The sequence below is a fragment of the Agelaius phoeniceus genome, chromosome 15, assembly GCF_051311805.1.
Source record: "Agelaius phoeniceus isolate bAgePho1 chromosome 15, bAgePho1.hap1, whole genome shotgun sequence".
Classification (NCBI taxonomy): Eukaryota; Metazoa; Chordata; class Aves; order Passeriformes; family Icteridae; genus Agelaius; species Agelaius phoeniceus.
In genome coordinates this window covers 16253160-16275863 of record NC_135279.1, presented here as the reverse complement: position 1 = coordinate 16275863, position 22704 = coordinate 16253160, and the positions used below count along the sequence as shown (strand labels likewise).

Genomic DNA, 22704 nt, shown 5'->3' with positions numbered 1-22704 from the left:
GTGCCGGCAGCGGGTGACACGGGGCAGCGCTCGCTGCCGCAGCCGCTGCCACCTCCTCCCGGCTGCGCTCGGCTGGTCTAAGCTGAACTGAGCTGAGCGGAGCTGAGCTGGGCTGGGCTGGGCCGAGCTCGCTCGGGCTGTGGCGCTCCGGGCTCGGCCGCCTCCGCTGCCGCAGCCGCTCGGCGCCGCCTTGGCCGAGGGCACCACCCAGCGGTGCGCGCTGGGACTGCAGCCGCCGCCGTCCGCAGCCCGCGCTGCCGCTCGGCCCGGCCCGCGATCCCGAAGGCAGCGAGAAACCCGGGGCCGGCACCGCAACGCCGCCTTAACCAGGGCAGCCCAAAGACCAGGCTCAACCCAGAAGCACAGAGCCTCATCCCTCAGCACGGCAAACAGCACACTGATAGGGCGAGGGTGACAGCATCGGCCTCCCAATGAACACTCCCGGCTGCACCTGCATGCTCAGGCGCTCTACCCACCCAACATTCCTCCTGACAAGGGAACACAGTGAGAAGGTAAGTTGCACAATTCAAAAAAGTCTTGAAAGGGCTTTACCAGAAATAATGTGTCTCCAAAGACTTCTGTCTCCACAAAAGGGGGTTCACTTTATTTCAGTCTAACACATTTTTCAGTTTCTCATCCCAGAGTTATACCAATTTACAACGTTAAACTGTATAAGGTCAGCACATCACAGCTTGAGGGAGGCTTTCTCATTATTTCATGCATCACAGACATCATTCAAACAAGCAGTTCCTCTAGATGGGGTGGCAGTCCTTCTCTAGATCAGCAGGCTCAGTACAGTGCTCATTATATTTCAGAGGAGAAAGTGTGCGCATGGGAATGCAACTGCTCTGACGCAAATACAGAAAATCATGTGGGAACAGCTTTCTAGTGCCATGAAGAAGCCTTGGGATTCAGGAACAACAATTAAAGACTAAACTCAATATCTTTTTTTTTAATCTCTTCTTGACTCTATCTTACAAAAATTGTGTTGTACTATATGTAGATTTTTTCCTTCAATGCATTCAATGACAATGAACATGTTTCTACAGCTCTGTACAGCTGCAGTCTACCTGCAAGTGTTTGCAATGCTTGTGCTCCTGTGTTTCCAAGCCAATTCTGAGGTGACAGAACACCCAAGCCCTTCTGGTAAGCCAAAGGAAAATTTCACTGTGCAATTTGCAGCTCTGCTCTGGCTAGATAAGGATGATGAGAGTGCTGTTGTGAAAGGGTCCAAAGCACCTCCTTCCCTGCTGAGCTGGCATTGCCTGTTGTAATGGCTGGGTGCGAGAAACCCCCTGCTTCACCCGTCAGTAAGTATGAAGCCTCTGCAGATATTCAATGTCCGCACACAGAGCTCAAGTCTCAGAAAGTGGCATTCAGAATCCAGGGAAGAAATCGCCTAGTTCTCACGTGGCATTGTGACTCAGTAGTCAAAGCTTCCTTGCTTTCCAGAGTTGAGAAAATCCTTTTTGCATTTCATCGAGGATATGATTAGTTTGGCTAACAGTTCTATTGTACTGAAGATCAAAATAAAAAGATCTTTCGGTCTTGTCAGACAGCAGGAGAAAGCAAATCATAGACTGAGGGCTAAACACATACATAAAGCCTTTCAGAAAAGGCTGAGGCAAAGGTGAAACGTATTACACACTAAGTGAGAGCACCTTGGGTTCTTTTATTTCCTCCATTGCTTTCTGGGGTGGCAGACATTGATTTCAAAGAGAATTTGCAGGAAGCAGGTAAAACCAATACAAAATACAAATTTCTATAGCGGATCCATTGCCACATGCTGCAGCCTGGATATCTTCCTCCCAAGACCCATGAAGCCTCAATCTATGCAGAGCCCAGCTAGTCAAAGGAAAGAGCGTTGAACTGTCCTGCAGAGAGAGTGCCAGCACTGTCTGGGGCCGTGTCCTCGCTGCTGACAGGGCCAGTGGGGAAATCCTGTTGCTCATGGGGGCCCTGGCCCACGGCGCAGTGCTGTGGGGGCAGGCTGGGCAGGATGGGCTTGAGGAATCTGAACTCGCTGTTGCCCGAGCCCGTGGTGAGGCTGATCTCGTAGCAATAGGGGCGGGGCAGGGTCCCTGCAGCAGCGGCTGCATCGGCCAGGCCGCTCTGCAAGGTGTCGGCAGCATAGAGCACGTGGCCAGCCTTCAGCTCCTTCCTCCTGCACAGCCTGCGAGCCACCAGCACTGCGGTGGTGATGAGGAAGAGGAGGGAGACAAAGACCAAGGCAATGATTAAATAGGTGGTGAGGGAGGCGGCCTGATCGTCGGTGGCCGGGCTGCTGTGCGGGAGGCGCACGTCGGAGAAGTCCTTGAGCAGGAGAGCGCTGAGAGCTGCCGTGGCTGAGAGCGGGGGCTTGCCGTTGTCTCTGACCAGCACAAGGAGCTTCTGCTTGACGCTGTCTCTCTCTGTCACCGGCCTCCTGAGACGCACCTCGCCGCTTTGGAGGCCCACGGAAAACAGGCCTGGGTCGGTGGCCCTCAGCAGGTGGTAGGAGAGCCAGGAGTTCTGTCCCGAGTCGGCATCGACGGCCACCACTTTGCCGATGAGGTAGCCCGCCTCAGCCGACACGGGCACCAGCTCACTGGAGGCCGGGCTGCTCTCGGGGGCCGGGTAGAGCACGAGCGGGGCGTTGTCGTTCTCGTCCAGCACCACAAGGCGGACGCTGACGTTGGCTCGGAGGGGAGGAGAGCCCGCGTCAGAGGCACTGACCGTCACCTCGGTCTGCCTCAAGTGCTCGTAGTCCAGGGGCCGCAGCACAAACACGTGTCCCGTCTCCGAGTTCACCGAGATGCAGGAGCACCAGGGCCGCTCTGGCCCTTGCTCTGCTGCCAGGGAATAGGTCACCTTGGCATTGAGCCCCACGTCAGCATCTGCAGCGCTCACGGCCCCAACAAACACTGTGGGGACGTTGTTCTCCCGCACGTACATGGTGTAGGAGGTCTGGTTGAAGACGGGGGCGTTGTCGTTGACGTCGGAGATGTCCACGGTGAAGGTCTGCGTGGTGCTGAGAGGAGGCGAGCCCGCATCTGCTGCCGTGACACTCAGGACGTACTGAGGCGTCTCCTCGCGGTCCAGCGCGCTCACTGTCACCAGCTCATAGTAATTCTTATAGGCCGGCCGCAGGGAGAAGAAGAGCTGATCCTGCAGGCCACAGGAGATCTTCCCGTTGGCACCAGAGTCCCGGTCCCTGACCGTAAACAGGGCAACCACCGTGCCGGGCACTGTGTTCTCGGGGAGGGGACTGCTGAAGGAACTGACCACCAGCTCTGGGGCATTGTCATTCACATCCACCACCTCCACCAACACTTTGCAGATGGCTGACAGCCCTCCACCATCTGTGGCCCGCACACGGAGTTCATGATGCTCTGCTGCCTCAAAGTCCAGAGGTTTTATGAGTTTAATTTCACCAGTTTTGGGATCAATCACAAATGCTGAGTCACGCTGTCCCACTGCCTGGCTGAGTTGATAGGAGATGTCTCCATTAACTCCTGCATCTGGATCAGTTGCCAGCACAGTAAGAACTACAGAGCCTTCTGGCATGTTCTCCAGAAACTTTCCTATATACTCCTCCTGTGTGAATATGGGAGCGTTATCATTTACATCTAGAACAACAACATTGATTTCGATGCTGCCACTCCTGGGAGGAGAGCCCCCATCTGCAGCAATGAGTCTGAAACTCATCTCTGCCTGCTCCTCTCTGTCTAGTGGCTTTTCCAAAACCAATTCAAGAGACTTCTTGCCTGTAATACCAGTCCCATAGGAGACACTGAAGTAGTCATTCTCGGGAGTAATGCTGTATGCCTGGACAGTGTTGACGCCAATATCTAGATCCTGAGCCTCCTCCAGTGGGAAACGTGAACCAGGCTCGCTCGTTTCCAGAATCTTAAAAGTGACTCGATCCTCGGGGAAGACAGGCGAGTGGTCATTGATATCGTCTAGAGTGACCTCGACCCGAAAGAACTGCAGGGGGTTGGAGAGCAGCAGCTCGAAGGGGAGCATGCAGGTGTCGGACTGGGCGCACAGCTCCTCCCGGTCGAGCCTCCCCGCCACGACGAGGCGGCCGGAGGCGCGCTCGAAGCGAAAATGCTGCCGGCCGTCCTCCGAGACCAGGCGGGCGCGGCGAGCCCAGAGCTGCGCCGGCGTCAGCCCCGCGTCCTCCGCCAGCTCGCCCACCAGGGAGCCGCTTTCCGCCTCCTCGGCTACGGAGTAGCGGATGGGCTCGGCGCGAGCGAGCGGCAGCCCCAGCAAAGCACACACACAAAGCACTTGCCTTGCGAGCGCCATGGCGCGGCGGCGGCGGCGGCGGCGGCGGCCGGTGTCGGTGTCGGTGTCGCGGCGGGTGTCCCGGGCAATTCCGGGCGGCGAGCGGCGAAGTGCGGGGCGGGCGCCTTCCCTCGCTGTCTGAGATTGCGGCCGGCGGCCCGTAAGGCAGCCGGGGTGTGCCGGCAGCGGGTGACACGGGGCAGCGCTCGCTGCCGCAGCCGCTGCCACCTCCTCCCGGCTGCGCTGGGCTGGTCTAAGCGGAACTGAACTGAGCTGAACTGGGCTGGGCTGGGCCGGGCTGGGCTGGGCTGAGCTCGCTCGGGCTGTGGAGCTCCGGGCTCGGCCGCCTCCGCTGCCGCAGCCGCTCGGCGCCGCCTTGGCCGAGGGCACCACCCAGCGGTGCGCGCTGGGACTGCAGCCGCCGCCGCCCGCAGCCCGCGCTGCCGCTCGGCCCGGCCCGCGATCCCGAAGCCGCAGCGAGAAACCCGGGGCCGGCACCGCAACGCGGCCTTAACCAGGGCAGCCCAAAGACCAGGCTCAACCCAGAAGCACAGAGCCTCATCCCTCAGCAGGAGAAACAGCACAATGATAGAGCGAGGGTGACAGCATCGGCCTCCCAATGAACACTCCCGGCTGCATCTCCGTGCTCAGGAACTGTAGCCATCCAATGTTGCTGCATACAAGGCGACACCGCGAGAAGGTAGGGTGCACAATTCCAAAAGTCTTGAAAGGGCTTTACCAGAAATAACGTGTCTACAAGACTTCTGTCTCCACTTAAGCTGTCAGGGTGTTCTCTTTATTTTAGTATCACACATTTTTTCACTTTTAAATCCCACAATTACAATAATTTATAATGTTAAACTGTATAACTTCAGCACATCCCAGCATGAGGGAATCTTTCCGAGTATTTCATGCATCACAGTCATCATTCATCTAACCAGCTATTCTAGATGGGGTGGCAGTCTTTCTCTAGATGAACAGGGTCAGTACGTGCTCAGTACATTTCAGAGGAGAAATGGCAAACATGAGAATGCAAATGCTCTGATACTAACACAGATAATCAGGTGGGGACAGCTTTCCATTCCCTTCAAGAAACCTTGGGATTCAGGAACAGCTATGAAAAGACCAAAATCAACATCTTTTTTAAAAAGTTCTTCTTGACTCTACCTTCCAATAGTTCCCTTGTGGTATCTGTGGAGTTTTCCTTCAATGCGGCCAAAGACAATGAACATGTTCCTACAGCTCTGTTCAGTTACAGTCTACTCTAACACTGTGCTCCTCTATTTCCAAGGGTATCCTGAGGTGACAGAACATCCAAACTCTTCTTGTAAGCCAAAGGAAGGCATTTTGCTGCTCTAATCTGAGCTAGATAAGGAAGATGAGACTGCTGTATCAAAGTGGTCCAAATCACCTTGTTCCCTGCTCAGCTGGCACTGCCTGTGTTGCAATGGCAGGGTGGGAGCAACTGCCTTCACCAGGCAGCAGGGCTGAAGCATCTGCTGATATTCAGTGTCTGAATGAACAAGGAAGCTTGTCTTGTCTGTTGTAGTGAGAAAAAGTAAAGCACAGATAGGCCACATCTCAGACAGAGACATCAATAGTCCAGGGAAGAAAGAGCCTAGGGCTCACATGGCATTGTGACTCAGCACTAGCAAGTTCCTTGCTTTCCTGAAGTACGAGAAAACCTTTTTGCATTTCAGTGAGGATATGACTTGTTTGGCCCACAGTGACATTGTTTAAAGGTCAGAATAAAAAGGTCCTCTGACTTGTCAGACAGCAAGAGAAAGAACAGCAGAGCTGTGAGTGCTACCTGCATCCATGAAGCCTGTAAGAAATAGCAGTTAAAGCGCTGAAACAAATGACTAAAAAAAGTGAGTGAACCTTGACCTCTTGTACTTCCATCGATGTATTGGGAGTGGCAGATTGCATTTATTCTGAATAGAACTTTCAGAAAGTTGGTTGATCCACCTGCAAACACAGATCAACGCTTGAGAAAAAATTGCCACATGCTGGAGCCTGGATATCTTCCTCCCAAGACCCATGAAGCCTCAGTCTGTTCAGAGCCCAGCTAGTCAAAGGAAAGAGCATTGAACTGTCCTGCAGAGAGAGTGCCAGCACTGTCTGGGGCCACGTCCTCGCTGCTGACAGGGCCAGCGGGGAAATCCTGTTCCTCATGGGGGCCCTGGCCCACGGCGCAGTGCTGTGGGGGCAGGCTGGGCAGGATGGGCTTGAGGAATCTGAACTCGCTGTTGCCCGAGCCCGTGGTGAGGCTGATCTCGTAGCAATAGGGGCGGGGCAGGGTCCCTGCAGCAGCGGCTGCATCGGCCAGGCCGCTCTGCAAGGTGTCGGCAGCATAGAGCACGTGGCCAGCCTTCAGCTCCTTCCTCCTGCACAGCCTGCGAGCCACCAGCGCTGCGGTGGTGATGAGGAAGAGGAGGGAGACAAAGACCAAGGCAATGATTAAATAGGTGGTGAGGGAGGCGGCCTGATCCTCGGTGGCCGGGCTGCTGTGCGGGAGGCGCACGTCGGAGAAGTCCTTGAGCAGGAGAGCGCTGAGAGCTGCCGTGGCTGAGAGCGGGGGCTTGCCGTTGTCTCTGACCAGCACAAGGAGCTTCTGCTTGACGCTGTCTCTCTCTGTCACCGGCCTCCTGAGACGCACCTCGCCGCTTTGGAGGCCCACGGAAAACAGGCCTGGGTCGGTGGCCCTCAGCAGGTGGTAGGAGAGCCAGGAGTTCTGTCCCGAGTCGGCATCGACGGCCACCACTTTGCTGATGAGGTAGCCCGCCTCAGCCGACACGGGCACCAGCTCACTGGAGGCCGGGCTGCTCTCGGGGGCCGGGTAGAGCACGAGCGGGGCGTTGTCGTTCTCGTCCAGCACCACAAGGCGGACGCTGACGTTGGCTCGGAGGGGAGGAGAGCCCGCGTCAGAGGCACTGACCGTCACCTCGGTCTGCCTCAAGTGCTCGTAGTCCAGGGGCCGCAGCACAAACACGTGTCCCGTCTCCGAGTTCACCGAGATGCAGGAGCACCAGGGCCGCTCTGGCCCTTGCTCTGCTGCCAGGGAATAGGTCACCTTGGCATTGAGCCCCACGTCAGCATCTGCAGCGCTCACGGCCCCAACAAACACCGTGGGGACGTTGTTCTCCCGCACGTACATGGTGTAGGAGGTCTGGTTGAAGACGGGGGCGTTGTCGTTGACGTCGGAGATGTCCACGGTGAAGGTCTGCGTGGTGCTGAGAGGAGGCGAGCCCGCATCTGCTGCCGTGACACTCAGGACGTACTGAGGCGTCTCCTCGCGGTCCAGCGCGCTCACTGTCACCAGCTCATAGTAATTCTTATAGGCCGGCCGCAGGGAGAAGAAGAGCTGATCCTGCAGGCCACAGGAGATCTTCCCGTTGGCACCAGAGTCCCGGTCCCTGACCGTAAACAGGGCAACCACCGTGCCGGGCACTGTGTTCTCGGGGAGGGGACTGCTGAAGGAACTGACCACCAGCTCTGGGGCATTGTCATTCACATCCACCACCTCCACCAACACCTTGCAGATGGCTGAGAGCCCTCCACCATCTCTGGCCTTCACAATCAGCTCATGCATTTGTGCTGCTTCAAAGTCCAGAGGTTTTGTGAGTTTAATTTCACCAGTTATGGGATCAATCACAAATGCTGATTCACTCTGACCCACTGCTTGACTGAGTTGATAGGAAACATCCCCATTAACACCTGCATCCTTATCTTTTGCCAAAACAGTCAGAACCACAGAGCCCTCTGGTGTGTTCTCTAAAACCTGCCCTATGTACTCCTCCTGTGTGAACATGGGAGCATTGTCATTTACATCCAGAATGACAATTTTCACTTGGGTGGTCCCACTCTTGGGAGGAGTGCCCCCATCCATGGCAATCAGACTGAAACTCATCTCTGCCTGCTCCTCTCTGTCTAGTGGCTTTTCCAATACAAGTTCAAGATACTTCTTGCCTGTGATCTGACTTCCGTATGAGACACTAAAATATTCATTCTCGGGATTAATGCTGTACTCCTGGACTGTGTTGCTGCCAATATCGAGGTCCTGAGCAGCCTCAATAGGGAAAAGAGAACCTGGGTCGCTCCTTTCCAGGATGTCAAAACTGACTTGATCTTCGGGGAAGACAGGAGAATGGTCATTGATATCCTGGAGAGTGACCTCGACCCGAAAGAACTGCAGGGGGTTGGAGAGCAGCAGCTCGAAGGGGAGCATGCAGGTGTGGGACTGGGCGCACAGCTCCTCCCGGTCGAGCCTCCCCGCCACGACGAGGCGGCCGGAGGCGCGCTCGAGGCGAAAATGCTGCCGGCCGTCCTCCGAGACCAGGCGGGCGCGGCGAGCCGAGAGCTGCGCCGGCGTCAGCCCCGCGTCCTCCGCCAGCTCGCCCACCAGGGAGCCGCTTTCCGCCTCCTCGGCTACGGAGTAGCGGATGGGCTCGGCGCGAGCGAGCGGCAGCCCCAGCAAAGCACACACACAAAGCACTTGCCTTGCGAGCGCCATGGCGCGGCGGCGGCGGCGGCGGCGGCGGCCGGTGTCGGTGTCGCGGCGGGTGTCCCGGGCGATTCCGGGCGGCGAGCGGCGAAGTGCGGGGCGGGCGCCTTCCCTCGCTGTCTGAGCTTGCGGCCGGCGGCCCGTAAGGCAGCCGGGGTGTGCCGGCAGCGGGTGACATGGGGCAGCGCTCGCTGCCGCAGCCGCTGCCACCTCCTCCCGGCTGCGCTGGGCTGGTCTAAGCTGATCTGAGCTGAACTGACCTGAGCTGGGCTGGGCTGGGCTGGGCCGAGCTCGCTCGGGCTGTGGCGCTCCGGGCTCGGCCGCCTCCGCTGCCGCAGCCGCTCGGCGCCGCCTTGGCCGAGGGCACCACCCAGCGGTGCGCGCTGGGACTGCAGCCGCCGCCGCCCGCAGCCCGCGCTGCCGCTCGGCCCGGCCCGCGATCCCGAAGGCAGCGAGAAACCCGGGGCCGGCGCCGCAACGCCGCCTTAACCAGGGCAGCCCAAAGACCAGGCTCAACCCAGAAGGACAGAGGAGTCTCATTCCTCAGCAGGAGAAACCGAGCGGAAGGAGGGCGATGGTGACATCCCGGACATGCAAATGAACACTCCCGGCTGCACCTGCATGCTCAGGCGCTCTACCCACCCAACATTGCTAAAGACCCGGGGACACAGTGAGAAGTTGCGCAATTTCGAAATGTCTTTCAAGGACCTTACCAGAAACAATGTCTCTAGAAAAAAACCTGTCTCCACTTAAGCAGTCTGAGTATTCTCTTTATTTCAGTATTACACATCTTTTCACTTTTTAATCGACAATTTTACCAATTTTTAATGTTAAACTGTATAACTTCAGCACATCACAGTGTGAGAGAGGCTTTCCGAGTATTTCATGCATCACAGCCAGTCATTCTAGAGGAGGTAGCAGTCCTTCTCTACAGGAAACTGCAAAGTAATGCTCTGTACATTTCAGAAGGGAGAAGGAGAAATGGCAAAAATGGGAATGCAAACGTTCTAACACAAATGAACAGTATCCTGGAGGGACAGTCTTCTACTCCCAACAAGAAGCCCCTGAATTCAGAAAGATGAATGAGGAAACCAAACTCAAAGTCCTGTTTTCAAGTTCCTGATTTTATCTTCAGGAAATTATCTATAATGGACATGTGACCTTTTCATGCACACAAAGACTCTCTACAGTTACAGCCTACCCTAACACATCTTCTAGTACTGTACTTCCAAGACACTCTGAGTGGGACAGAACACCAAACCCACACATGGGCCAAAGGAAGATTTTGTTGTGCAGTTTCCGGCTCTTCTCTGCCTTGGAGAAGATGAGACCCCTGTACTCATAGGGTCAAAATAGCCTTTCACTCTACAGAGCTGGAATTGACAACGTTGCAATGGCTGGATAGGACAAATTCACCCCTTCCTAGGGAAGAAATAGTGAAACAACAGTAGTTTCACAACGGTCAAACAGACAGACATACTGAGAAAAAGCATAACACACTGAGCCTGCACATCTCAGACAGAGACATCCAGAACCCCAGAAAAAAAATGTCCCATGCTAACAGAGCATCGTGAGAAACGATTTTGTACGATCTGGCTTTTCTGGGCAGGGAAAAGGGCTTTGGTGCCAATTCAGCAAATGTGAGATTTGTCTGCTCAACTCGACCATTGTGTTATAGAAATCCATAGGAGTTTCATGGCCTAGTCAGATAGTAAGAGAGAGGAGGGTAGAAGGAGTGGTAACTCCATTCATAAACCCTATCAAAAATGACCATACAAGAACTAAAGTATGATATTGATGAAGTGAGAACCTTTCTTCTGTTTTCTTCTTTCTGTTTTTGGAGAAGCTGAAAACTATTTTTCTGACACAGAATATGAGGGAAAATAGTTATGCCACTTGAAAACACAGGTTTTCTTGGGACAAATCAGTGGCACAGGTTGCAGCCTGAATCCCTTTCTACTAAGAGCAGTAAAACCTCAGTCTGTGCAGAGCCCAGCTAGTCAAAGGAAAGAGCGTTGAACTGTCCTGCAGAGAGAGTGCCAGCACTGTCTGGGGCCGTGTCCTCGCTGCTGACAGGGCCAGCAGGGAAATCCTGTTGCTCCTGGGGGCCCTGGCCCACGGCGCAGTGCTGTGGGGGCAGGCTGGGCAGGATGGGCTTGAGGAATCTGAACTCGCTGTTGCCCGAGCCCGTGGTGAGGCTGATCTCGTAGCAATAGGGGCGGGGCAGGGTCCCTGCAGCAGCGGCTGCATCGGCCAGGCCGCTCTGCAAGGTGTCGGCAGCATAGAGCACGTGGCCAGCCTTCAGCTCCTTCCTCCTGCACAGCCTGCGAGCCACCAGCGCTGCGGTGGTGATGAGGAAGAGGAGGGAGACAAAGACCAAGGCAATGATTAAATAGGTGGTGAGGGAGGCGGCCTGATCCTCGGTGGCCGGGCTGCTGTGCGGGAGGCGCACGTCGGAGAAGTCCTTGAGCAGGAGAGCGCTGAGAGCTGCCGTGGCTGAGAGCGGGGGCTTGCCGTTGTCTCTGACCAGCACAAGGAGCTTCTGCTTGACGCTGTCTCTCTCTGTCACCGGCCTCCTGAGACGCACCTCGCCGCTTTGGAGGCCCACGGAAAACAGGCCTGGGTCGGTGGCCCTCAGCAGGTGGTAGGAGAGCCAGGAGTTCTGTCCCGAGTCGGCATCGACGGCCACCACTTTGCCGATGAGGTAGCCCGCCTCAGCCGACACGGGCACCAGCTCACTGGAGGCCGGGCTGCTCTCGGGGGCCGGGTAGAGCACGAGCGGGGCGTTGTCGTTCTCGTCCAGCACCACAAGGCGGACGCTGACGTTGGCTCGGAGGGGAGGAGAGCCCGCGTCAGAGGCACTGACCGTCACCTCGGTCTGCCTCAAGTGCTCGTAGTCCAGGGGCCGCAGCACAAACACGTGTCCCGTCTCCGAGTTCACCGAGATGCAGGAGCACCAGGGCCGCTCTGGCCCTTGCTCTGCTGCCAGGGAATAGGTCACCTTGGCATTGAGCCCCACGTCAGCATCTGCAGCGCTCACGGCCCCAACAAACACCGTGGGGACGTTGTTCTCCCGCACGTACATGGTGTAGGAGGTCTGGTTGAAGACGGGGGCGTTGTCGTTGACGTCGGAGATGTCCACGGTGAAGGTCTGCGTGGTGCTGAGAGGAGGCGAGCCCGCATCTGCTGCCGTGACACTCAGGACGTACTGAGGCGTCTCCTCGCGGTCCAGCGCGCTCACTGTCACCAGCTCATAGTAATTCTTATAGGCCGGCCGCAGGGAGAAGAAGAGCTGATCCTGCAGGCCACAGGAGATCTTCCCGTTGGCACCAGAGTCCCGGTCCCTGACCGTAAACAGGGCAACCACCGTGCCGGGCACTGTGTTCTCGGGGAGGGGACTGCTGAAGGAACTGACCACCAGCTCTGGGGCATTGTCATTCACATCCACCACCTCCACCAGCACTTTGCAGATGGCTGAGAGCCCTCCACCATCTGTGGCCCTTACAGTGAGCTCATGCATTTGTGCTGCCTCAAAGTCCAGAGGTTTTGTGAGTTTAATTTCACCAGTTTTAGGATCAATCGTAAATGCTGAGTAGCTCTGTCCCACTGCTTCGCTAAGTTGATAGGAAATGTCTCCATTGACTCCTGCATCCGGATCATTTGCCAGCACAGTCAGAACCACAGAGCCTTCTGGAATGTTTTCCAGAACCTTCCCGACATAACGCTCTTGTGTGAATATGGGAGTATTATCATTTACATCCAGAATGATAATAGAGATGTCGATGGTCCCACTTCTGGGAGGAGAGCCCCCATCCACAGCAATAATACTGAAACTCATCTCTGCCTGCTCCTCTCTGTCTAGTGGCTTTTCCAATACAAGTTCAAGATATTTGTCACCATTAGCCCGGCTTCCATGGGAGACACTGAAATACTCGTTCACGGGAACAATGCTGTACTCCTGGATTGTGTTTCTGCCAGTGTCGAGGTCCCGAGCCACCTCCAGTGCGAAATGTGATCCTGGCTCGCTCGTTTCCAGGATCTTAAAACTGACTCGATCTTCTCGGAAAACTGGTGAATGGTCATTGATATCCTGGAGAGTGACCTCGACCCGAAAGAACTGCAGGGGGTTGGAGAGCAGCAGCTCGAAGGGGAGCATGCAGGTGTGGGACTGGGCGCACAGCTCCTCCCGGTCGAGCCTCCCCGCCACGACGAGGCGGCCGGAGGCGCGCTCGAAGCGAAAATGCTGCCGGCCGTCCTCCGAGACCAGGCGGGCGCGGCGAGCCGAGAGCTGCGCCGGCGTCAGCCCCGCGTCCTCCGCCAGCTCGCCCACCAGGGAGCCGCTTTCCGCCTCCTCGGCTACGGAGTAGCGGATGGGCTCGGCGCGAGCGAGCGGCAGCCCCAGCAAAGCACACACACAAAGCACTTGCCTTGCGAGCGCCATGGCGCGGCGGCGGCGGCGGCGCGAGCGACCGGTGTCGGAGTAGGTGTCGGTGTCGGTGTCGGTGTCGGAGTCGGTGTCGTGGCGGGTGTCCCGGGCGATTCCGGGCGGAGAGCAGCGAAGTGCGGGGCGGGCGCCTTGCCTCGCTGTCTGAGATTGCGGCCGGCGGCCCGTAAGGCAGCCGGGGTGTGCCGGCAGCGGGTGACACGGGGCAGCGCTCGCTGCCGCAGCCGCTGCCACCTCCTCCCGGCTGCGCTCGGCTGGTCTAAGCTGAACTGAGCTGAGCGGAGCTGAGCTGGGCTGGGCTGGGCTGAGCTCGCTCGGGCTGTGGCGCTCCGGGCTCGGCCGCCTCCGCTGCCGCAGCCGCTCGGCGCCGCCTTGGCCGAGGGCACCACCCAGCGGTGTGCGCTGGGACTGCAGCCGCCGCCGTCCGCAGCCCGCGCTGCCGCTCGGCCCGGCCCGCGATCCCGAAGGCAGCGAGAAACCCGGGGCCGGCACCGCAACGCCGCCTTAACCAGGGCAGCCCAAAGACCAGGCTCAACCCAGAAGCACAGAGCCTCATCCCTCAGCAGGAGAAACAGCACAGTGAGAGGACGAGGGTGACAGCATCGGCCTCCCAATGAACACTCCCGGCTGCATCTCCATGCTCAGGAGCTCTCCCCACCCAACATTCCTGCTGACAAGGGGACACAGTGAGAAGGTAAGTTGCACAATTCCAAAAAGTCCTGAAAGGGCTTTACCAGAAATAACGTGTCTGCAAAGACTTCTGTCTCCACAAAAGGGGGTTCACTTTATTTCAGTCTAACACATTTTTCAATTTCTCATCCCAGAGTTATACCAATTTACAATGTTAAACTGTATAAGGTCAGCACATCACAGCTTGAGGGAGGCTTTCTCCTTAATTCATGCATCACAGACATCATTCAAACAAGCAGTTCCTCTTGATGAGGTGGCAGTCCTTCTCTAGATCAGCAGGCTCAGTATAGTGCTCATTACATTTCAGAGGAGAAAGTGCGCGCATGCAAATGCTCTGACACAAACACAGAAAATCATGTGGGAACAGCTTCCTGGTGCCATGAAGAAGCCTTGGGATTCAGGAACAACAATTAAAGACTAAACTCAATATCTTTTTTTTTAATCTCTTCTTGACTCTATCTTACAAAAATTTTGTTGTACTATATGTAGATTTTTTTCCTTCAATGCATTCAATGACAATGAAAATGTTTCTACAGCTCTGTACAGCTGCAGTCTACCTGCAGAAGTTTGCAGTGTTTGTGCTCCTGTGTTTCCAAGCCAATTCTGAGGTGACAGAACACCCAAGCCCTTCTGGTAAGCCAAAGGAAAATTTCGTTGTGCATTTTACAGCTCTACTCTGGCTAGATAAGGATGATGAGAGTGCTGTTGTGAAAGGGTCCAAAGCACCTCCTTCCCTACTGAGCTGGCATTGCCTGTTGTAATGGCTGGGTGCGAGAAACCCCCTGCTTCACCAGGCAGCAAGTATGAAGCCACTGCAGATGTTCAATGTCCGCACACAGAGCTCAAGTCTCAGAAAGAGGCATCCAAAATGCAGGGAAAAAATCGCCTAGTTCTCACGTGGCCTTGTGACTCAGTAGTAAAAGCTTCCTTGCTTTCCAGAGCTGAGAAAATCTTTTTTGCATTTCAGTGAGGATATGATTAGTTTGGCTAACAGTTGTATTGTCTTGAAGATCAGAATAAAAAGATCCTCTGTCTAGTCAGAAAGCAGGAGAAACCAAATCATAGACTGAGGGCTAAACACATACATAAAGCCTTTCAGAAAAGGTGAAACGTATTACACACTAAGTGAGAGCACCTTGGGTTCTTTTATTTCCTCCATTGTTTTCTGGAGTGGCAGACATTGATTTCAAAGAGAATTTGCAGGAAGCAGGTAAAACCAATACAAAATACAAATTTCTATAGCGGAACCATTGCCACATGCTGCAGCCTGGATATCTTCCTCCCAAGACCCATGAAGCCTCAGTCTGTGCAGAGCCCATCTAGTCAAAGGAAAGAGCATTGAACTGTGCTGCAGAAAGAGTGCCAGCATTGTCTGGGGCCATGTCCTCGCTGCTGACAGGGCCAGCGGGGAAATCCTGTTCCTCATGGGGGCCCTGGCCCACGGCGCAGTGCTGTGGGGGCAGGCTGGGCAGGATGGGCTTGAGGAATCTGAACTCGCTGTTGCCCGAGCCCGTGGTGAGGCTGATCTCGTAGCAATAGGGGCGGGGCAGGGTCCCTGCAGCAGCGGCTGCATCGGCCAGGCCGCTCTGCAAGGTGTCGGCAGCATAGAGCACGTGGCCAGCCTTCAGCTCCTTCCTCCTGCACAGCCTGCGAGCCACCAGCGCTGCGGTGGAGATGAGGAAGAGGAGGGAGACAAAGACCAAGGCAATGATTAAATAGGTGGTGAGGGAGGCGGCCTGATCGTCGGTGGCCGGGCTGCTGTGCGGGAGGCGCACGTCGGAGAAGTCCTTGAGCAGGAGAGCGCTGAGAGCTGCCGTGGCTGAGAGCGGGGGCTTGCCGTTGTCTCTGACCAGCACAAGGAGCTTCTGCTTGACGCTGTCTCTCTCTGTCACCGGCCTCCTGAGACGCACCTCGCCGCTTTGGAGGCCCACGGAAAACAGGCCTGGGTCGGTGGCCCTCAGCAGGTGGTAGGAGAGCCAGGAGTTCTGTCCCGAGTCGGCATCGACGGCCACCACTTTGCTGATGAGGTAGCCCGCCTCAGCCGACACGGGCACCAACTCACTGGAGGCCGGGCTGCTCTCGGGGGCCGGGTAGAGCACGAGCGGGGCGTTGTCGTTCTCGTCCAGCACCACAAGGCGGACGCTGACGTTGGCTCGGAGGGGAGGAGAGCCCGCGTCAGAGGCACTGACCGTCACCTCGGTCTGCCTCAAGTGCTCGTAGTCCAGGGGCCGCAGCACAAACACGTGTCCCGTCTCCGAGTTCACCGAGATGCAGGAGCACCAGGGCCGCTCTGGCCCTTGCTCTGCTGCCAGGGAATAGGTCACCTTGGCATTGAGCCCCACGTCAGCATCTGCAGCGCTCACGGCCCCAACAAACACCGTGGGGACGTTGTTCTCCCGCACGTACATGGTGTAGGAGGTCTGGTTGAAGACGGGGGCGTTGTCGTTGACGTCGGAGATGTCCACGGTGAAGGTCTGCGTGGTGCTGAGAGGAGGCGAGCCCGCATCTGCTGCCGTGACACTCAGGACGTACTGAGGCGTCTCCTCGCGGTCCAGCGCGCTCACTGTCACCAGCTCATAGTAATTCTTATAGGCCGGCCGCAGGGAGAAGAAGAGCTGATCCTGCAGGCCACAGGAGATCTTCCCGTTGGCACCAGAGTCCCGGTCCCTGACCGTAAACAGGGCAACCACCGTGCCGGGCACTGTGTTCTCGGGGAGGGGACTGCTGAAGGAACTGACCACCAGCTCTGGGGCATTGTCATTCACATCCACCACCTCCACCAACACTTTGCAGATGGCTGAGAGGCCCCCTCCATCTGTGGCTGTCACACGGAGTTCATGATGCTCTGCTGCCTCGAAGTCCAGAGGTTTTGTGAGTTTAATTTCCCCAGTTTTGGGATCAATCACGAATGCTGACTCACTCTGTCCCACTCCCTGGCTGAATGTATAGGAGATGTCCCCATTGACTCCTGCATCTGGATCAGTTGCCAGCACAGTCAGAACCACAGAGCCTTCTGGCATGTTCTCCAAAACCTTTCCAATGTACACCTCCTGTGTGAATTTGGGAGCATTGTCATTTACATCTAGAATGACAATTTTCACTTCTGTTGACCCACTTCTGGGAGGAGAGCCCCCATCTACAGCAATGAGAAAGAAGATCATCTCTTCCTCTTCCTCTCTATCTAGTGGCTTTTTCAAGACTAGCTCAATATATTTGTCATCCTCACTCCGACTTCCATATGAGACACTAAAGTACTCGTTCTCGGGAGAAATGCTGTACTGCTGGACTGTATTACTTCCAATATCGAGGTCTTGTGCTCCCTCCAGTGAGAAACGAGAACCTGGCTCTGTCATTTCAGGGATCCTAAAACTGACTCGCTCGTCTCGGAAAACAGGAGAATGGTCATTGATATCGTCCAAGGTCACCTCGACCCGAAAGAACTGCAGGGGGTTGGAGAGCAGCAGCTCGAGGGGGAGCATGCAGGTGTCGGACTGGGCGCACAGCTCCTCCCGGTCGAGCCTCCCCGCCACGACGAGGCGGCCGGAGGCGCGCTCGAAGCGAAAATGCTGCCGGCCGTCCTCCGAGACCAGGCGGGCGCGGCGAGCCGAGAGCTGCGCCGGCGTCAGCCCCGCGTCCTCCGCCAGCTCGCCCACCAGGGAGCCGCTTTCCGCCTCCTCGGCTACGGAGTAGCGGATGGGCTCGGCGCGAGCGAGCGGCAGCCCCAGCAAAGCACACACACAAAGCACTTGCCTTGCGAGCGCCATGGCGCGGCGGCGGCGGCGGTGGCGGCGGCGGCGGCCGGTGTCGGTGTCGGTGTCGCGGCGGGTGTCCCGGGCGATTCCGGGCGGAGAGCGGCGAAGTGCGGGCCGGGCGCCTTCCCTCGCTGTCTGAGATTGCGGCCGGCGGCCCGTAAGGCAGCCGGGGTGTGCCGGCAGCGGGTGACACGGGGCAGCGCTCGCTGCCGCAGCCGCTGCCACCTCCTCCCGGCTGCACTGGGCTGGTCTAAGCTGATCTGAGCTGAACTGAGCTGAGCTGGGCTGGGCTGGGCTGGGCTGGGCTGAGCTCGCTCGGGCTGTGGCGCTCCGGGCTCGGCCGCCTCCGCTGCCGCAGCCGCTCGGCGCCGCCTTGGCCGAGGGCACCACCCAGCGGTGCGCGCTGGGACTGCAGCCGCCGCCGCCCGCAGCCCGCGCTGCCGCTCGGCCCGGCCCGCGATCCCGAAGGCAGCGAGAAACCCGGGGCCGGCACCGCAACGCGGCCTTAACCAGGGCAGCCCAAAGACCAGGCTCAACCCAGAAGCACAGAGCCTCATCCCTCAGCAGGAGAAACAGCACAGTGAGAGGACGAGGGTGACAGCATCGGCCTCCCAATGAACACTCCCGGCTGCATCTCATGCTCAGGAGCTCTACCCACCCAACATTCCTGCTGACAAGGGGACACAGTGAGAAGGTAAGTTGCACAATTCCAAAAAGTCCTGAAAGGGCTTTACCAGAAATAACGTGTCTCCAAAGACTTCTGTCTCCACAAAAGGGGGTTCACTTTATTTCAGTCTAACACATTTTTCAGTTTCTCATCCCAGAGTTATACCAATTTACAATGTTAAACTGTATAAGGTCAGCACATCACAGCTTGAGGGAGGCTTTCTCCTTATTTCATGCATCACAGACATCATTCAAACAAGCAGTTCCTCTTGATGAGGTGGCAGTCCTTCTCTAGATCAGCAGGCTCAGTACAGTGCTCATTCCATTTCAGTGGAGAAAGTTTGCGCAGCGGAATGCAAATGCTCTGACGCAAACACAGAAAATCATGTGGGAACAGCTTTCTAGTGCCATGAAGAAGCCTTGGGATTCAGGAAGAACAATAAAAAGACTAAACTCAATATCTTTTTTTTTAATCTCTTCTTGACTCTATCTTACAAAAATTTTGTTGTACTATATGTAGATTTTTTTCCTTCAATGCATTCAATGACAATGAAAATGTTTCTACAGCTCTGTACAGCTGCAGTCTACCTGCAGAAGTTTGCAGTGTTTGTGCTCCTGTGTTTCCAAGCCAATTCTGAGGTGACAGAACACCCAAGCCCTTCTGGTAAGCCAAAGGAAAATTTCGTTGTGCATTTTACAGCTCTACTCTGGCTAGATAAGAATGATGAGAGTGCTGTTGTGAAAGGGTCCAAAGCACCTCCTTCCCTGATGAGCTGGCATTGCCTGTTGTAATGGCTGGGTGCGAGAAACCCCCTGCTTCACCAGGCAGTAAGTATGAAGCCTCTGCAGATATTCAATGTCCGCACACAGAGCTCAAGTCTCAGAAAGAGGCATCCAAAATGCAGGGAAAAAATCGCCTAGTTCTCACGTGGCCTTGTGACTCAGTAGTCAAAGCTTCCTTGCTCTCCAGAGCTGAGAAAATCTTTTTTGCATTTCAGTGAGGATATGATTAGTTTGGCTAACAGTTCTATTGTCCTGAAGATCAAAATAAAAAGATCTTTCGGTCTTGTCAGACAGCAGGAGAAAGCAAATCATAGATTGAGGGCTAAACACATACATAAAGCCTTTCAGAAAAGGTTGAGGCAAAGGTGAAACCTATTACACACTAGAGTGAGAGCACCTTGGGTTCTTTTATTTCCTCCATTGTTTTCTGGAGTGGCAGACATTGATTTCAAAGAGAATTTGCAGGAAGCAGGTAAAACCAATACAAAATACAAATTTCTATAGCGGAACCATTGCCACATGCTGCAGCCTGGATATCTTCCTCCCAAGACCCATGAAGCCTCAATCTATGCAGAGCCCAGCTAGTCAAAGGAAAGAGCGTTGAACTGTCCTGCAGAGAGAGTGCCAGCATTGTCTGGGGCCGTGTCCTCGCTGCTGACAGGGCCAGCGGGGAAATCCTGTTCCTCATGGGGGCCTTGGCCCACGGCGCAGTGCTGTGGGGGCAGGCTGGGCAGGATGGGCTTGAGGAATCTGAACTCGCTGTTGCCCGAGCCCGTGGTGAGGCTGATCTCGTAGCAATAGGGGCGGGGCAGGGTCCCTGCAGCAGCGGCTGCATCGGCCAGGCCGCTCTGCAAGGTGTCGGCAGCATAGAGCACGTGGCCAGCCTTCAGCTCCTTCCTCCTGCACAGCCTGCGAGCCACCAGCGCTGCGGTGGTGATGAGGAAGAGGAGGGAGACAAAGACCAAGGCAATGATTAAATAGGTGGTGAGGGAGGCGGCCTGATCCTCGGTGGCCGGGCTGCTGTGCGGGAGGCGCACGTCGGAGAAGTCCTTGAGCAGGAGAGCGCTGAGAGCTGCCGTGGCTGAGAGCGGGGGCTTGCCGTTGTCTCTGACCAGCACAAGGAGCTTCTGCTTGACGCTGTCTCTCTCTGTCACCGGCCTCCTGAGACGCACCTCGCCGCTTTGGAGGCCCACGGAAAACAGGCCTGGGTCGGTGGCCCTCAGCAGGTGGTAGGAGAGCCAGGAGTTCTGTCCCGAGTCGGCATCGACGGCCACCACTTTGCTGATGAGGTAGCCCGCCTCAGCCGACACGGGCACCAGCTCGCTGGAGGCCGGGCTGCTCTCGGGGGCCGGGTAGAGCACGAGCGGGGCGTTGTCGTTCTCGTCCAGCACCACAAGGCGGACGCTGACGTTGGCTCGGAGGGGAGGAGAGCCCGCGTCAGAGGCACTGACCGTCACCTCGGTCTGCCTCAAGTGCTCGTAGTCCAGGGGCCGCAGCACAAACACGTGTCCCGTCTCCGAGTTCACCGAGATGCAGGAGCACCAGGGCCGCTCTGGCCCTTGCTCTGCTGCCAGGGAATAGGTCACCTTGGCATTGAGCCCCACGTCAGCATCTGCAGCGCTCACGGCCCCAACAAACACCGTGGGGACGTTGTTCTCCCGCACGTACATGGTGTAGGAGGTCTGGTTGAAGACGGGGGCGTTGTCGTTGACGTCGGAGATGTCCACGGTGAAGGTCTGCGTGGTGCTGAGAGGAGGCGAGCCCGCATCTGCTGCCGTGACACTCAGGACGTACTGAGGCGTCTCCTCGCGGTCCAGCACGCTCACTGTCACCAGCTCATAGTAATTCTTATAGGCCGGCCGCAGGGAGAAGAAGAGCTGATCCTGCAGGCCACAGGAGATCTTCCCGTTGGCACCAGAGTCCCGGTCCCTGACCGTAAACAGGGCAACCACCGTGCCGGGCACTGTGTTCTCGGGGAGGGGACTGCTGAAGGAACTGACCACCAGCTCTGGGGCATTGTCATTCACATCCACCACCTCCACCAACACTTTGCAGATGGCTGAGAGGCCCCCACCATCTCTGGCCCTCACAGTGAGCTCATGAGTTTGTGCTGCCTCAAAGTCCAGAGGTTTTGTGATTTTAATTTCACCAGTTATGGGATCAATCACAAATGCTGATTCACTCTGACTAAGCACCTCATTGAGTTGATAGGAGATGTCCCCATTTAGTCCTGCATCCGGATCACTTGCCAGCACAGTCAGCACCACAGAGCCTTCTGATGTATTCTCCAAAACCTGCCCATGGTACACGTCCTGTGTGAATATGGGAGCATTGTCATTTACATCTAGAATTACAATTTCCACTTCAGTTTTTCCACTCCTTGGAGGAGAGCCCCCATCGACTGCAATAACACTGAAACTCATCTCTGCCTGCTCCTCTCTGTCTAGTGGCTTTTCCAATACAAGTTCAAGATACTTCTTGCCTGTATTGCGAGTCCCATAGGAGACACTGACATACTTGTTCTCGGGAGAGATGTTGTACTCCTGGACTGTGTTTCTGCCAGTGTCGAGGTCCCGAGCCACCTCCAGTGGGAAACGTGAACCCGGCTCGCTCGTTTCAGGGATCCTAAAACTGACTCGATCTTCTCGGAAAACTGGTGAATGGTCATTGATATCCTGGAGAGTGACCTCGACCCGAAAGAACTGCAGGGGGTTGGAGAGCAGCAGCTCGAAGGGGAGCATGCAGGTGTCGGACTGGGCGCACAGCTCCTCCCGGTCGAGCCTCCCCGCCACGACGAGGCGGCCGGAGGCGCGCTCGAAGCGAAAATGCTGCCGGCCGTCCTCCGAGACCAGGCGGGCGCGGCGAGCCGAGAGCTGCGCCGGCGTCAGCCCCGCGTCCTCCGCCAGCTCGCCCACCAGGGAGCCGCTTTCCGCCTCCTCGGCTACGGAGTAGCGGATGGGCTCGGCGCGAGCGAGCGGCAGCCCCAGCAAAGCACACACACAAAGCACTTGCCTTGCGAGCGCCATGGCGCGGCGGCGGCGGCGGCGGCGGCGGCCGGTGTCGGTGTCGGTGTCGCGGCGGGTGTCCCGGGCGATTCCGGGCGGCGAGCGGCGAAGTGCGGGGCGGGCGCCTTCCCTCGCTGTCTGAGCTTGCGGCCGGCGGCCCGTAAGGCAGCCGGGGTGTGCCGGCAGCGGGTGACACGGGGCAGCGCTCGCTGCCGCAGCCGCTGCCACCTCCTCCCGGCTGCGCTCGGCTGGTCTAAGCTGAACTGAGCTGAACTGAGCTGAGCGGAGCTGGGCTGGGCTGGGCTGAGCTTGCTCGAGCTGTGGCGCTCCGGGCTCGGCCGCCTCCGCTGCCGCAGCCGCTCGGCGCCGCCTTGGCCGAGGGCACCACCCAGCGGTGCGCGCTGGGACTGCAGCCGCCGCCGCCCGCAGCCCGCGCTGCCGCTCGGCCCGGCCCGCGATCCCGAAGGCAGCGAGAAACCCGGGGCCGGCACCGCAACGCGGCCTTAACCAGGGCAGCCCAAAGACCAGGCTCAGCCCACAACGGCCAAGCCTCACATTTCAGCCCACAACGACACGACAAACTCACACAGA

The 22704-nt window shown here is 57.0% G+C and overlaps 5 protein-coding genes across 5 annotated transcripts; all 5 read right to left on the bottom strand.

Annotated features, from left to right (window-relative positions):
* Positions 1–483: 483 nt before the first annotated feature.
* LOC143695269 (protocadherin beta-15-like) lies at positions 484–4749 on the bottom strand. The gene has a single exon (XM_077186419.1). The coding sequence runs from the start codon at positions 4288–4290 to the stop codon at positions 1846–1848; it is 2445 nt and encodes an 814-aa protein (XP_077042534.1). The 5' UTR covers positions 4291–4749; the 3' UTR covers positions 484–1845.
* A 289-nt stretch (positions 4750–5038) lies between these two features.
* LOC129126679 (protocadherin beta-4-like) lies at positions 5039–8833 on the bottom strand. Its single transcript, XM_054642813.2, has one exon. The coding sequence runs from the start codon at positions 8780–8782 to the stop codon at positions 6338–6340; it is 2445 nt and encodes an 814-aa protein (XP_054498788.2). The 5' UTR covers positions 8783–8833; the 3' UTR covers positions 5039–6337.
* Positions 5039–13226, bottom strand: LOC129126680 (protocadherin beta-4-like). The gene is made up of 2 exons (XM_077186418.1): positions 10749–13226; positions 5039–6316 (listed from the first exon to the last, which is right to left on the bottom strand). The coding sequence occupies exon 1, from the start codon at positions 13212–13214 to the stop codon at positions 10770–10772; it is 2445 nt and encodes an 814-aa protein (XP_077042533.1). The 5' UTR covers positions 13215–13226; the 3' UTR covers positions 5039–6316; positions 10749–10769.
* A 491-nt stretch (positions 13227–13717) lies between these two features.
* Positions 13718–17683, bottom strand: LOC129126716 (protocadherin beta-7-like). Its single transcript, XM_054642872.2, has one exon. It carries the CDS (start codon positions 17669–17671, stop codon positions 15227–15229), a length of 2445 nt encoding a protein of 814 aa, XP_054498847.2. The 5' UTR covers positions 17672–17683; the 3' UTR covers positions 13718–15226.
* A 615-nt stretch (positions 17684–18298) lies between these two features.
* On the bottom strand, positions 18299–22671 carry LOC143695258 (protocadherin beta-15-like). Its single transcript, XM_077186344.1, has one exon. It carries the CDS (start codon positions 22132–22134, stop codon positions 19690–19692), a length of 2445 nt encoding a protein of 814 aa, XP_077042459.1. The 5' UTR covers positions 22135–22671; the 3' UTR covers positions 18299–19689.
* Between the last annotated feature and the right edge of the window lie 33 nt (positions 22672–22704).